Consider the following 15,055-nt stretch of genomic DNA (forward strand, 5'->3'; position numbering starts at 1 on the left):
TATTTATATGTGTATAAATGTATGTAAACAGTGAATGCTTTTATAGATATTTGTAGAATTTATTCGGAATTATACTAAAATGTTCTACATTTCCCTTTTGGAATGTACATATATTCAGATATTATAGTTGTCCTGCTTTTAGCATGGTTTGTGAGCAGAAAGCTTCAGTTGTCGTTTATATCTTTGTTTACTGTTGAAGTTTGAAAGAATTGTAATATCTCTTGTATTGGAAATTAGTATTTGTTTCTGTCGCAGTGGCTTGATTTAAAGCATAATTCTTTTACCTACAAATGCACACAACATACATTATGTTAAAATCTCATCAGTGTATATTAAAGTACTTTGAACAATAAATGAAGAGAGGACTTAGAATGTTTTTATACATTGAATGATTCTGCAATTGAAGAGCATCAAATCATTGTGGTGATCTCGTATGTATCATTCATATTTATTTTTATTTTTGTTTTTGTTTCCATCGTTGGAATAATCAAAATAATTTTTTCATGACGGTCATATCATTAGTTGACAAAGGTTTTAAAAATAATTTATTTTCGAGATTGAACACGATATTTAAATTTTTGTACAGTTAAATTACAGGATACATATATGAATCACTAATATATACACATGTCTTTCAAAATTATATTCAGTGATAAAACATTATTATTGACTCAATAGCAAGGATTTTAAATTAATGACTATTTAAAACTAATCTCCAGTGCTTTTATTAAAATACACTGTCATAAGTGATGGTAAAACAACAACCCAACATCTCTCATTTACAATTCACGTTTTGATGAAAATTCAATGAAACCTAAACATTCAACAATATCTTTCATTTTTAACCCCTAAACATCAGGTTCACTGATTTTTCCATTGATTCCCAGAGACAAAAGGTGAATTTTATTATTGATATTTAATTCTAATTTCAAAGTCCATTTAATATATATATATATATATATATATACACACACACACACACACACACACACACACACACATATGGTTTAGAAATAATGTTAAAAAATAAGAATGTTTATAGTTGATTTTTTAAATAAAAAATGATGCCTCGAGCTTGTTGCATAAAAGTCATTTGGTCCTTCACTAGATACAAAGAGTAAGCATAGAATGATATTTGGTAATCATGATGAATGTGGTTGGTTTTTATTGGTTGCAAATCCAATAGTGGAGAAATGAATCCAAAGATAATTTTTTTCTTTTAATGCTGGTTAGAATAATTTAATAAAATCTTGGACCTATTTAACATTCCCATATCTATATATAGATTCAAAAAACTCTAAAAAGGACACAATATTTGTTTTTAGTTAGTTTGCCAAAATATGAACCAAAGTTAATAAACTAGACATGATAGAAACACTGTAAGGTGGAACACAACCCCACCTCCTACTGTCCATAGATCCTACCTCATCCGTTATTCTTGAATAATGACTCTATGAGCATGCAACCTATTTCTTTCTTTCAATAGCGACGAGGTAGATCCTCACATGTTTCTAAAGTAGAAGAACAAGACGATGAAGGGTGTGCCAATTGACGAGCAGGGTGTGTGTGAACGGGGACGTGGTCGAAGAGGAACGAGGACCAGTGGGAAAGGGGGATTGATGGGGGTGCTTTCAAAACTGGTTCCGCCTTCACGTGACACCGTGCGCCGACTCGTCGTCCCACATGGGCCAGGACCCCGCCATAGCCCCCCGTCACGCTATCTTTATCCCAGGGCCAACACCCCCGCCTATTTCCACTCCTCGCTCCCGCCCCCACCCTGTCCTGTCGCTGCTGCCCACCGCACTCATCTCACCGTGTCCCACTCTCGCATAATTCCCCTCTGGCGGGAATTGGAGCTCGTCCCATCCCCTCCTCTTCCTTCTTTCCTTCCTTTCGTCGATCCCGCCGCGTCTGGGTCAATCGCCACGACGAATACAACACTTGGCGTAGAAATCTTCTCATGAACATAACGATGGGGTTGTCGCGGCCTGGGCATCGACTGGAAGGGATTGAGAGAGAACGCGACGAGGGATAACGAGGATAGAAATTGGATAGAGTCGTGAATTGCGAGTGGTTTGGTTGCAGGTGCTAGGACTGACGTGAAGGGGGAGGTGGGATTGCACTCGTGTTGTGGTTTGCGCGAAGGTCTTTCGTGGCGAGATTTTTGAGAGTTTGCGGGAATGCATACAGGTGCGGTGTTGAGAACATTGGGGGAGGTGTGAGGTGTTGCAAATTTGCATACATTGTGTTGTTTGCATATGAGGCTGGAGGTTTGTGGAAGGTGCTCGCAGCTGGAGAATGAGTTGCTGTTAGGGAGCGGTAAACGGGAAGAGGATCTATGTCAGGATAGGTGTAGAAAAGTAGACAGTCTTAATATAGAAACGTACAACGCACTCTCACCTTGTACAATGGTCAAGTGTCAGATAGACGACGCCCTTAGAAATGCTTTTCACTTTTTCCTTTTTGTTGGTTTTTGGGAGTTATTGGACTGAAGAGATTAGCTCAACTTGGAGGCCAGGAGCAGCGCCCTACTGCTCTGGTAAACGCTAATCTGCTTCAATCTTCGACTTACGGAGGAATTTTGATGTGGTGCAGTAGCTCGGTATCTCGGCTCTAGAATTTATATGCTCATGAATTGATGTTTAGTTGTACGCATTTGTTCGGAAGGTCTGAAGGTTCACCTTCGTACATCAAAGTTGCAACTTTGCGGAAGCTTGTGCGGTTTCTGCGATCGGTCCCACTCGGTCGTGAGAGAATTTGAGAAGACTGTAATTGGTTCGAAGATTAATATTCCTGGAAATTCCTAGTGCTACTACCGTGGTCCTTGGAGGTCGGAGCACGACTTCAACATTACCTGGAGTAGCTGCGCATTTTACTGCAGCGTAAGCGGCGAGCGCATAGAGAAAATGCATCCGTTTGTTAACTTGAAGAATCAGCCGTCATGATTTGTGTACTTGAGGCTTGGAAGACGGTTGAGATGATGATTGCCAGAGTTCATGCCAGCAGAGAGGCGGTCGAGTGGGTACACTTGACGGTAGTGCTGTTCAGATACGGTATTGCTACTATGATCTTTGGTGATAAGTAACTAGTTTCTCGTTTACGATAAGCAATTATGTTCCAGCTGGAGACCTTTCTGTGAACGTTCCTTCTTTCTATTATGTTCGTTAGCGTGAGGACAGCCACCGCTACTGGATGATGAATTCAGCCGAACCGGTTGGTAGGGTTAGGGTACGACTTAAGGGAGTATCACGGTATTATTCTCAAAACTGGAAGGAATGATTTGGACACATCCAGGTCGGAAACATCGCTATACCAGGAGGAGTATGGATTTATGTCCTACTTCTTACGTATGTATCTGCAGTCTGAGTAAAGGTGCTTCCCAAATAATAGTCGCCGCGGCTAAGCCGAGCAAGATACTCCTTTTCACGCTTCTGCTGCTTTTGGTTATTGATCTTCCGACTTCGTTTACTTCCCTCCCCCGCCTCATCCCGCTGATCCCTTCCTATCTTTTGAAGACCTTGGGAGTATGTCGTTTGATTTTCTTTACATTAATTGGCAGGCAAATGAGCATTGTCTATTGACTTGTTCTTCTCCAGTAGACATTTTGATGTAGGCACCGATGGTAGAGAACTTGGACGTTCTTTGAACTTGAATATTGGTGACGTCAAGCTTTTGCTTCCTGGGCTCCTCGATGTCGATTTGTCTGAATAGTTTCAGTACTGATCATTTCCACAAGTTAATTTGTACTGACTGTAGTTTTTTCTCTAAGCTTTGTACAATCCAATATAGATCAATGAAATTTAAGCTTGTAGTCATTCAGATCTACAAGTACGATGTACTTGGCAGACATTCGAAAATGAAAAAAATGGGACTATGTTGTTGGACTCTTGTTGGTAAGGTAGGAGTTAGCGAGAAATACAATATACTTGGTCACCCAATTGGGATTCAATTTAATGCGTACATATTCAAATTAAAATTCGTTTTCACAATCCAGAACCTTAACATTCCAACATTGCATCATATTTTCGGTGTATTGAGACATGCGAAATGTACGTGGGCTTGCGGATGCTTTTCAATTGATGAATTTCTTGAAATGTCACTTTTTATATTCTGACAGTTGCAAGTGGAGTAGATCTTGTATTTTTCTTCTCAAAAGTTAGTGGAGCTTCGAGATACTGAAAAGTCTTCTGGGTTGTGTTTTGTGCAGGAGTCGGAGTTAACCTTTTGCAAGAAATGTGTTTTCTACTCCGGTAAGCACCAAATCCTCAAGAAAATCTGACTTCCGTTTGAAGGCATTTTCGACAAAAGTTAAGTTTTAATAAGATCTTCATGTATTTTTTTGAATGAATTAAAAAATTAAAGTTGGTTGCCATAGTGAAATTAAAGATTCCAAGAGCATTGTACGATAGCTGTCTTCATAGCAGCTTGACTAATTCTACCTCTTGTCTGCTCCCGACAGTCATTTGGATGGGTGAAACTAGATTATTCACTGGCTATTCTTTAAATTGAGACTGCATCAGGCACTTTTTCATTCCCGAAATACCACAATATCTTGAACCCTACATGAAGTGTCTTGTAAGCTCAAACGTAAATCGTACCAATTTCGTAGTATTGAGCATCAAATTACAGGGTAGCATTTGAAAAACTACTGCTCGAGGGCCTGCCATCCCAAGTCCTGATTCATGCCTAGCTATTCTCGTTGTGATCTGATACGTCATCGTCACTTCCGTACAAGCTACCGCCAATTTTTGAAAATTTGGAGGTGTGCCTTCGGCGTAGCTGTGGACAAGAGTATGATTATTTTATATGGGTCCATGGTACGGCAACTTACAGGAGACGACGCCGATGTGTATGTAGAAGCAATGTAAGCATAAAGTCCTGAGAAACTGGTAGCACAAGCAGCTCCCATCAAATGAACTTCCGCGACGAGGAATTGTATCCTGAGGTACTCCTCAACCCAACCCACTGTTAACAACACGCAACCTCCTGAATAATCTTGGTCACAAGTAGGATCAATTGTCGTAAATCACTGTTGAAAGACATGAAAATTTAAGTTTTGCATCACTGCATTTATGATTGTTAGTTGAGTATGAGTTGAAAAGTGATTGACATTTTAGTTCGTTCGGATTGTGTCAAGCTATTTTTCTGCAACTAGGCATCCAACTGAATTGTGCGGTGTGGTTTTGCAATAATTTCTTGTAACATCGTGTGCTGAGGCAAGATTGTTTCGGTTGACATTGGAACGTGCATAGACAACATTTATGAAGCATCCTGTAGTCTATGATTATATTTGGAGGCCTTTGTTGTACAGTTTACTTACGTTGCAAAGGTGAATACTTGACCAGGAAAACATAGGGAAACGAAGAATCCGTGTGATCGACGAACAGCCTTCAATCAGTAATTTGAAGGCTCCAGGCTATATTCTATCGAGACCACCAGTTAGTAGTTACCATCGGCCTGTGGCAGATGGCTCGCATAAGCCGCCCGTCGTGTTTGATAGCTTTGGAGCAGTCACTATTTCAACTGACAAGTTTGGTGCTGTTCAATTGGACAATAACCAGACCTCAAGCTTCGGTTCTACATACAGTCGTCGATTTGAGAATACAGAAGAGTCAACTGGATCTTTCAATATCCATCTAGATCACAAGAAGTTACTAGAAGAAGCCCGGGGAAAGTACCATTGCACAGAATCTGGTAGCCTTTCTTTTAACGAACCTGGATGTGGAAAGAGAAATCTGGATCATTCTGGTTCAGCTGCTACAAGCAATCCTTGTTCCAGTAGAGTGTATGATGGCCCTTACTCAAATTCAACGGCATATGCCTGCACTCGCGATGAGCGAGCGTCGAACGAAAATAACGACTACAATAATGAGAGCGGAGGAGGTCCTCCTGTTAAACGCTTTTGCGATTTGTCTAGATATGTAAGCAACTGTTATTCTCAGAACGAACTTGCATTAGCACCTGCATTATTATCCTTTTCCATGGGATGAACATGTGATTCGAGATGGAGGTATTGGGAAGTGTATTGAATAAGTTCCCGCCCACCGTATGATAGGTGCATCGCTGAAGCATTGTGGCGATAGTGGTGGCCAGAAGATTTAGGACCTCGATATAACCTATTATTTTATGATCACGTTAGTATATCACAATATTTTTACGGTTCTTTAATTACCATTTGATTAGCAGTTTTGTGAAGTGGTGATGTCATGGTCTAGTCATTGAAATCTTTCACGAACATGATTAGTTGTTGCCGTATAAGTTTGAGGTTCTGTATGTATCATTGATGGTTGATGTACTGACTTTTGGGTGTTTTTGTTACTTACAAAATGTACAGGGAAAGAGGACCGAGAAGAAACAATTAAATTTTCTATCTCTGGAGACAGCATCTACTGATTGCAGTGGATCTCATGCGTCTAATGTTAATGATTTGTTGCCAAGCTTATCATTGAAACGGAGTTTTGACGCGAGGAATATACCACCCCTTACTCCACATGCTGGTTTTGGTATTAATTATACAAGAGCGCAATCAATTGGTCCACCCTCAGCTTCCCATAATCCTCCTCGTCCTCAGCAGGGTCGTACGAAACCCGCCCAATCCCTTGATCTCAATGAGTTACCAAAACCCTCGGTTGAAGAGGATTCTAGAAGTTCCTTAAACTCTTTCGGATCGGAGGATGGATCTGTGCGTGAAGTTCGGGCCAATTATAAATTTGCTTCAATTGGTCGACAGGCATATTTACGGCAGCGCATGGAGGAGCGACAGAGAATCCAAGTAAGTTTCTAAGGTCATACGTCTGCAAGCATTTTAAGCAACGATCAAGCCGTGCAACCAAATTTATGTGGTGAATATAATCACCTGAATTCGTAAACGTTCTTTTTTTTTTTCCACCTTTTCCATGCACGAGTCAATCATAAGCTATTATGATTATTTCTGACGTATTTTGCTGATTAAATTTCGGGATTGCATGTGGCCTTTATTGATTTCTACGTGCTTTTCATCGAGCTCATCATGTTTTATCCTCTCTGTTTTCAGGATTCTACCCCTGTAACCTCACGTAGTCTCCCTGAAACCCATGGAGCAGAGAGATGTCGCCATGTTATATCTCCAGAGGTGTGTGTTTGTAGGCTTCGTGAAGTACGTCAGGGTTTAGTCGCAAGTGTGATAATTTTTTCAATGATTGATGAGCATCTTGTAACTGTGCAGCACCGTAGGGTTGATTTTGTATTTATCTAGTTTGTCGTTAGTTATATTATTGGTTGTTCCACAAAACATATGGTAAGTGTCAGAACTTACTCAACCCATACCCGGTACGTATTTGCAGGACCTTGTGTGGTTGAATGTTCGACATTATTGTGGTATGGTGCTTGACCGAGAGACGGGAGCTGTTTTGGGAACTGCTGTTCTCTTCATACCCACTGATTCCAAAAGCCGAAAGTCGGCCTGGGTAACGAGCGTGAACACAGTAGAGGGTCGATGGGAGATCGCTATAAAAGACTGCAAAGGAGAGATCCAAGTGGCAAAGCTGATGCTAACTAGCACCGCATTTGGGCTAGTTTTCTTCAGCGTTCGCCCTTGGCAGAAAACTTTTGCGCTAGCCTTCCTGAGCATGGTCGCTGGCCCGGCTAGTCTTCCCCACCGAGCATGTGTGGACGCCGAGCGAGGAGATCAAGTCTATGTTTTTGGGTGTCCATTTCAAACCATATATACCGCCATATATATATATATATATTTACATATACAGATATAGATTTGTATGTAAATGTCTTACACCTTCATATTTTACCGCCGTCGCAGATCTGTAAGAATAATTTGAAGTTGAATCGTAAGATAAAAATTGTTCAGTTCTTTAATAAGAACAATTTGTGCAGATACGAGGAGCCCTGGGAGTCGGAAGTGGGGAAAATAGCTGACGTTAGGGTCCGACCCGGGATAATAACGGAAGCTGGAAGTATGGAGATTCTGGAGATCGATTTTACGAAGGGTCGATTAGGAGGCTCTATCGCTACCCCTACCGGCTTCAGTGGAGGCTTAGTGGCGCGAGCAGATGGGCTTTGGATTGGTGTTATAACTGGTCACATGATGCAGGGTCACCCCTCTCTCATTGATTTTTCTTCTGCTTACAGTGTTTATTCCTTTCTTGACGAATTGTAACCAGGTCGATCAGCCTATCCATCAACCTCTTATACCGTGTTAACAGATTATGAAAGATCCTAAATTATTTTTACTGTATCACCATATCTTAACGCGAACACACAATTCTATCAATTTCATCTTACGTCAATCTTCATATCATGTTAGGTTTTCAAACTGTCCCATTTGACCTATTCCATTTTTCTGCCCACTTAGTTGTTACTGAAGTAATCAATTACTTTTATTCTTTTGTGTCATTCAATCAAGTTGTCAATCTGACAGAAACGAGTCGACTTTTATCTTGTAAACGAAACACTCATTTTGAACCATGATTTGGAATGACTTATCAAATCCCTCTATCAGCTACCTGCAGGAGTGCTCTCTTCACTGTATTCTATTGTGAAGAGATTTTTCTTCGCTCAAATTTGATGTTTCGATTCCATCCCGCACGAAAACTCATGCCAGCAACTTATCCGCATCAAAAACCTCCGAATCTTTGTTAAATACCTCTCTTATTTGACCACTAATCAACCGAAAGAATATGGCTTATGCTTGAAAAATCATGGCATGGAATTTAGGATTTCAGAAATCTAGGGGTTCTGTAGTTCTTATCTGTTCAGAGGGTGATGTCAATGGATTCAAGTGTATCTACCACAATCATAGATTTCAGGAACTGCCTCGGCACCATACTGGTGTAGTTGCGGTGCTTCTAATTCCATTTGAACTTCACGAGAAAGTGTCGATGTTTGAGCGCGCGTTAGTTGCCACAGCGCCAATTCACAGCGGCGATGTCAGGATTTGAGCTTGAGTGGCGCTTGTGTGCGGACAGTGTCTTGCACTCAGAGTGACGAGTAGCTCAAGTATCGATGAGGGTCTCGTTGTGGCTGCAATTCGTGGCATGGTTTTTTGCGGCGTTTGCCTGTATCTGATGCCACTGACCGTCTTGGTGGGGGAGCTCGCGAGTTGGATTGGGAATGAACATGGACAGAGTTCGGTGCTTAGATGACTTGATCACACGGGAATTTTCCTTGTGAGAATCGATTGATATCCTCTGTGTTTGTTGATCGCATTTATCTGCGTCAATCGCCTTGCTCTTGTGTTTCGTCGGAAAATTCCCGTTTAATATTGGAAGTAGTGATCTGACTGCCTTTTGAAAATTTTCAATTTCTTGGCTAGTGATTGAATGGTGTACTCCTGTGTATCGTGTACGTTTCGGAACATATTTGGTGTCTTTATTTGCCTATTTTTATCCAGAAGAACTCCGACCTACTCTGGATTCTCAATCTAAGCAGAAATCTGAACATAATGTAAGTGTTCCTTCTATTCTCTGTCAGAATAATTCACGACAGCTTTTGCTCTTGAATGTTTCACAGCATACAGGAACTTATTTGGTCGGCACCGCACAAGAATCCTTTTCCCCTGTGCAGCCGCAGGTGCGTTTGTTTTATCATTATGTACTCTAGGATTTGTGTTGCCAAATATTTATTCTATACAAAATATCTCTCATCGTTTCACCGTTCCATTGAACTACAGTATCTTGTCGAAGCTGAAGAGTCTAAGTAGTGATTGGCGAAATGCTTCTCCAATTACTCAACAGTCAGTCATAAACTTGATAGCGATACTGGATGTCGACACAAAAACTCTCATAGAACTCCGCAAACGGTGTCTCGAGCTGCTGGCGCGGAAGCGTTCCACTGGAGGTAAACTGTTCCTACCAAGTTCAAAGCATAGAATACCTTATACAGGCTCGACTCATGCAAAAAAAAAGTTATCAGTTCCTTTTTGCATCGGAGGATTAATTTAGTGCCTGTTGGCAATAAACAAACCATCTTCGACAGTGTATGGTTGTTGCGAATTATTCCATCTGCTTATGTCGTATTGTTTTTGTGTGGCGATGTTCATATCTGCGAATTGCCTTCTGAATGAACATTGTGAAGGCATGATGGTATGTAACTTCCAGATGCCTACTCAAACTTCATGATCAGCCTGGAGAAGAAGGTGGACAGCATCCTTGTTCAGCACATTGAATATGCCTGGTGAGATGTACTACTTGAAGGAGACCCCGTTTTGATCATAAATGTCGGTATCCTTCTTTCCCCTCTGCTCGACTTACTCCTTCTTCGTGACCAGGAAGGAGCTGAACTTGGAATCCATAGACGTACATGCTCAGCGACAAATGAAAATTAACCAAGATGGTTTGACTGCTGATATTCTTCAAATTGTTTTCGAGGATACTGTTCAGCAATCCGAAGGTTGTATCAAGGACGAAACTGCAGACGTAATATCCAAAATGTCAAGAGCTAATTACCAAGACATGGATGTAAGTTATGTATCACGCACGTGCAAATAATTTTTTTACGTTCCAAAAGAGGAAAGTCAAAGTTGTTTGAAACACTTGACGGAATTGTGCGTCTAATCTCCACAGAAACTGGAGTCTAATATGGTCCTCTGAATCCTCTCCCTGGTTGCTGCACTAGTTCGAGTTAAAAATATTTTGCGCTTCGCTATTCTCTCACTGAGGCTCTTTCAACCTCAGTGATCATCCTACTTACCTGACTTGTTTGGCACGCAATGTAGGCTACTGAAATTAGTACTAAGTGTTTTTCAAGTCCACTTCAGAGCGAGTCCTCTCCCCTCAGAGGTGAGCTTTTCCCAACGATTTCTGGCCAGAAGCCATGCTTTCCCACCATCGTAGTACCTGTGAGAATCGAAGTACCGGATGGACAATCTAAGATTTCAGGAACCTCACACACCACCACACTGAAGGACACGGCCTCTGCAATTCCCGAAGCCTATGAAAATTCCTTGCCAGCGTCGATTGCAGAGAATTTTTTTTGTGTTTCATCCCAAAAGCCACTCTTCATTTCTATCCAAGCGCAGTCTGCACCTAACGAAGGTCAATATTCCACATTACCATTGGATGAAGGGCCAAACCATTCCATATTTCCTCCTGAGGTACCTGGAGACGTTGGAAGACGAGAATCCAATGACCCTTCACAGTGCAGTTCTCCAGCCGATCGTGAATCCACGGCAACCTTTGACGCTAATCGATGCATGAAAGAAATAGGAAATCTTATGGACGATGCTGCCGAGGACGTCACTCAATCTCATGAATTGATTTCTACAGTTGATGAATACTATTCAGCGAGTTCAGATGGTGAACATGATGCTTCAACTAAGGCAGTAGAGACCAAATATAGTGTCGATGCTGATTTGCGACTTGCCATGGTCGCCAATGGATCATCAGCTTCGCTAACTGGGGAGAATGGTTCCGAGACAACTGAAGTACAACGTTTACCCCCAAATGCTGGACCTGGGTGTCCTGGAAGAATGCAGGCTTTCTCTAACAACACAGACATCAATGGAGGAGTCCAGAAATTTGATGAGCATGATATGTGTCACTCCCCTGTCTGTGGGAACGCTGGAGTCAAATATGAGTTTGAGAGCAAATCTGTGGAAGAATGCTCCAGAGACGAGGAACTTGTTGAGGTGGAAATGACCATGAGAGCCAAAATTTGTGAACCAGAAGGGGAGGAACCTTATTGGCATGTCATTTTTGCTCTCCTCAACCATAGTAACTTCAAGATCAGCGTACAGAAGCTGGAGTATTGGTCCCTCGACCAACAGGAAGATGTGAAGTGTATACACTGGCCTCCTGGAGAGATGATACTTCGTGAGCAGCCATCTTTTCTGTGCTACAGCATCAAGCTGCCCTGCTGTGCATTGAGTACCTCCCCGCGACTGGCGTTCAGCTGGCAATATAGGTAACCTACTACCGGCCGTGAATTTCCCTGATCTAAATGTATAGATCAGAATATAGCTTAGAGCCACGGCGTTTGGTGTGTTAAACTCTAGTGAAGTTGGCAAGACTTTCAATTAGCTCAGCATAACAAGACACTAGTTTAGAGATAGTATTAAAGTTTGTTCCAATGCTGGTTCTATCCAAGCTGGTCCACAGCTGTTAGCCAACGATTCAAATTGAACGTAACTGTTCAGGCCTAATTTCTTACACTGTGACTTCCTCAGGAAACTTCCAGAATGGATTCCTACGAAAGGTGGTAAACCCAAATTAGAGGTACATGCCTTCTCCGAGCAGCCATTTGTACAATTTTTGACATCTGATCATCAAACAGTTTGTCTTGTTTCTGGGTAAATAAAAGCAGCATATGATTTGGTGAGAGAAATACGTGAGAAAATTAGAAACGACTCTCCATGCACATGGGACTCGGATGTGAGTGTTGTATCGCAAGTGCCTGTAAATATACTGCAGCTCAATGAACACTTCCGAGCCTAAAAATTATCCTTAATTGATTGTAAAATGTAATGCCAGAATCACTTCAGTGGCAAGGCAGCATCATCTGAGACAAGGAGGGCACTGACGTGTACGTATCGCTTCAACGTTTATGCAGAAAGTAACAATCCGAAAGCGTTTCGGAGACATGCTGGGGTTTGGGGATGCTCAGAAGAAGCACAAGCTCGAAAAAGGACACGTGAATTTGAAGTCAGCCAAGAAGCGGACAGCGTGAGACTTGAGGCAGCACCAATGACCAAGGTTGCAATCATTGCAATTTCTAGGACATTTGGTCTAGGGGGTAAGCAGTAGCAATTGAACGCCCACAACTGCTGAAGTATAATTGGGTTCCAGTGAACAGAAAAAAAAAACAATAATTAGCAAGAAGAACTAAACAACAACAAAAACAAAAACAAAACATTTTTTAAAAAAAAAAAATCGAAGCATTGAATGATCATGAACTTAAGGACGCATAATTCGTCGATCGTGACACCTAACTCGCCAAGTTTTCTCTCCCTCGATATAGAGTGGAGGATGCCACTTAAGATCCCTTTACCAGAGAAGTCAAAAACACTCATTGCAATTCACTCATTGAGCACAGCAAAATATTCACTCGCTGAAATCACTGAGCACGCATCATTGTTCACCGCTCTTTATGATTTGGCTTCAATTTTCACCAAAATAAAATCAAACTCGATCTTTACTTTTCTAATACAGAAAGTTCGCTGGCTATACAGGGGTCTTAATGTTACGGTATCATTCGAATGTTTGCTAAACAATTCTCCACTTCCTAATCCCCAAGTCCTTGAAGAGATCGGAGAGTCCTGTGGACCGAGGGCCCATAAGACTTAGCTGACGGAGTTGAGAGTAGAGACTGACTTGTATTGTTATTTTTATTCATGATGCAGCGTCTACTTTAGAGGAAATTTTTATTCGAAACCTTGGTTGTCCGTGGCGCTGCCTTTCGCCTTTGGCACGAGTGCGTATGGAAGAGATGAACGGCCTACGAAGGGTCCAAAGCACAAATGTCAACGTTTCTTCCACCTCGATCTTAAATCTGTTAATGAGACATTGACTTCAAAGGTAAGCATTGACGTAAAACTCATGACTTCCACTTCGAAGGTTTCCTTATGAAATGCAATGATTCTTCGACGTAAGCGTAATCCGACAAAGAGTAAACTGGCAACGTGGATTTTAAAGGTTCCCTTGACAAATCGAGGGTCACGTACCACTTCTGCAGACGCGAATACAACGCGTCATGTCTTTAATTAAATATCTATGTATATATATATATGTATATAGATATGTAAAGCGAAGATCTTGAAGCATTGAGCCGTCCTAGCTCAGTTGGTAGAGCGCGTGGCTTTTAACCACGTGGTCGTGGGTTCGAGTCCCACGGACGGCGGAATTAGACGCTAACTTTTGATTGTTAACCCCCCTCTTCACTTCTTGTCTAAGTTGACGGAGGCCAGTGTTTTGGTGGTGTAGACACTGGAATGATTAATGTAATCCTAACAGATCCTAGGAATGAAGAATATTCAAACGTTTTCATGTCAACTCCAGCTTAAATGAACGTTCCTAGTTATAGCTTCGAAATGCCGCGCAACTCACGCAACCTTAGTTTGCCTCATCTGCCGCGGCAAGGAGATCGGACTCCGCGTATTCCTGAAAGAGTAGTGGAATGTTGCTGCCCCACGCACCTTTCACAAGCCATCTTGGGAGAATTTAGACTGCGTGTGCATGTCACTCGCCTCGAAGACGAATCGTGTCAGAGCTTTACTATTCTCTATTAGCGCGGTTTGTCTCCGATCCAGGTTAAGTGAACTCGCCAGCCCACGAACCGCACTCCAACTCCATCAGGCACAATTCCCCATGTCGATATCTATCACATCTTGGAATCGATCTCCACAAACCTGCAGTGCGAGGCTTCTTGGGGTCGTGTGCAGATGCACCCCCACGCCGGGAGGGGAATGGTGTTCGGCCACACGACGGGGAACATCACCGTGGGCGTTGTGGATTGGGTCAAACCCATGCGTTGAGCCCCCGCTATCCGTGTCTGCATATCGAGCTCACAAGATGCCTGCAGGAGCCCTCTCCACTGGCACTGTTTCATCGGCATCGGCGTTGACGGGTGGGATCCGCGGCGACAATGATGCCTCAGTGCAATGCAAGATCGACATTGATGCCTCAGTGCAATGCAAGGTCGACAGTGATGTCTCAGTGCAATGCAAGATCGACAGTGGTGTCTCAGTGCAATGCAAGATCGACAATGCTGATAAATCTCCGGGTATCCAGATGATATCTGTTGCGGAGGATTCCGAAGTGGGTTAAATATGCACTTCAGATATTCTTCTACAGTTGCCGTTGTGTGCAGATTCCCGAGGAGGGCATTGTCGATGTGATGGCTACAGGGCCCCATACTTATTCCATGCATGCGTTCCTCCACTTCAGTATTACCGCTAAATTTTCTCAAACCGCAATGTTCTCTTACAAGATTCGTGTTCAATCCTTGGTCAGATATTTTATTTTTTTCTTAATAAATATTAATAACAACGATGCATGCATGCATGAATGCACTAAGTAAATGTAAAATTGATTGAAGAATTAAAAAATAGCAACATGTCTTATGTCTT

At 42.0% G+C, this 15,055-nt stretch overlaps 2 protein-coding genes and 1 non-coding gene across 15 annotated transcripts; all 3 read left to right on the forward strand.

Moving 5' to 3' along the window:
* The first annotated feature begins 1,756 nt into the window (after window positions 1–1,756).
* On the forward strand, window positions 1,757–8,266 carry LOC112288698 (uncharacterized). Of its 8 annotated transcripts, XM_090254438.1 has the most exons (9): window positions 1,895–2,190; window positions 2,596–3,053; window positions 4,208–4,250; window positions 4,460–4,945; window positions 5,346–5,921; window positions 6,335–6,772; window positions 7,034–7,111; window positions 7,323–7,684; window positions 7,870–8,266. In XM_090254438.1, the coding sequence occupies exons 4-9, from the start codon at window positions 4,913–4,915 to the stop codon at window positions 8,150–8,152; spliced, it is 1,770 nt and encodes a 589-aa protein (XP_090110564.1). In that variant the 5' UTR covers window positions 1,895–2,190; window positions 2,596–3,053; window positions 4,208–4,250; window positions 4,460–4,912; the 3' UTR covers window positions 8,153–8,266. The 8 variants fall into 8 exon arrangements, with proteins under 8 accessions (XP_090110563.1, XP_024388939.1, XP_090110564.1 ...); XM_090254437.1 differs by lacking the exon at window positions 2,596–3,053 and having other exon boundaries at window positions 1,757–2,190; XM_024533171.3 differs by having other exon boundaries at window positions 1,763–3,053.
* A 582-nt stretch (window positions 8,267–8,848) lies between these two features.
* On the forward strand, window positions 8,849–13,044 carry LOC112288697 (uncharacterized). Of its 6 annotated transcripts, none has more exons than XM_024533169.3 (8): window positions 8,849–9,161; window positions 9,505–9,564; window positions 9,665–9,831; window positions 10,092–10,167; window positions 10,262–10,451; window positions 10,709–11,895; window positions 12,158–12,206; window positions 12,541–13,044. In XM_024533169.3, the coding sequence occupies exons 1-8, from the start codon at window positions 9,106–9,108 to the stop codon at window positions 12,655–12,657; spliced, it is 1,902 nt and encodes a 633-aa protein (XP_024388937.1). In that variant the 5' UTR covers window positions 8,849–9,105; the 3' UTR covers window positions 12,658–13,044. The 6 variants fall into 6 exon arrangements, with proteins under 6 accessions (XP_024388937.1, XP_024388936.1, XP_090110561.1 ...); XM_024533168.2 differs by having other exon boundaries at window positions 12,462–12,877; XM_090254435.1 differs by having other exon boundaries at window positions 10,751–11,895; window positions 12,462–12,877.
* Window positions 13,045–13,754: 710 nt separating this feature from the next.
* Window positions 13,755–13,827, forward strand: TRNAK-UUU (transfer RNA lysine (anticodon UUU)). The gene has a single exon. It is a non-coding gene; the product is annotated as a tRNA-Lys (tRNA).
* The last annotated feature ends 1,228 nt before the right edge of the window (window positions 13,828–15,055 follow it).

Source organism: Physcomitrium patens, chromosome 11, assembly GCF_059467195.1.
Source record: "Physcomitrium patens ecotype Gransden chromosome 11, ASM5946719v1, whole genome shotgun sequence".
Lineage (NCBI taxonomy): Eukaryota > Viridiplantae > Streptophyta > Bryopsida > Funariales > Funariaceae > Physcomitrium > Physcomitrium patens.

What these genes read in the sequence shown, in the direction of transcription:
- LOC112288698 (XM_090254437.1), top strand. Translation starts at nt 4,913, where the DNA reads ATGAACTTCCGCGACGAGGAATTGTATCCTGAG. An exon ending in TTTGCGATTTGTCTAGATAT is followed by an intron (nt 5,922 to 6,334) that starts GTAAGCAACTGT and finishes CAAAATGTACAG; the next exon opens with GGAAAGAGGACCGAGAAGAA. An exon ending in GCCATGTTATATCTCCAGAG is followed by an intron (nt 7,112 to 7,322) that starts GTGTGTGTTTGT and finishes ACGTATTTGCAG; the next exon opens with GACCTTGTGTGGTTGAATGT.
- LOC112288697 (XM_024533168.2), top strand. Translation starts at nt 9,106, where the DNA reads ATGAACATGGACAGAGTTCGGTGCTTAGATGACTTGATCACACGGGAA. An exon ending in CTAATTACCAAGACATGGAT is followed by an intron (nt 10,452 to 10,708) that starts GTAAGTTATGTA and finishes CACGCAATGTAG; the next exon opens with GCTACTGAAATTAGTACTAA. An exon ending in GCGTTCAGCTGGCAATATAG is followed by an intron (nt 11,896 to 12,157) that starts GTAACCTACTAC and finishes TGACTTCCTCAG; the next exon opens with GAAACTTCCAGAATGGATTC.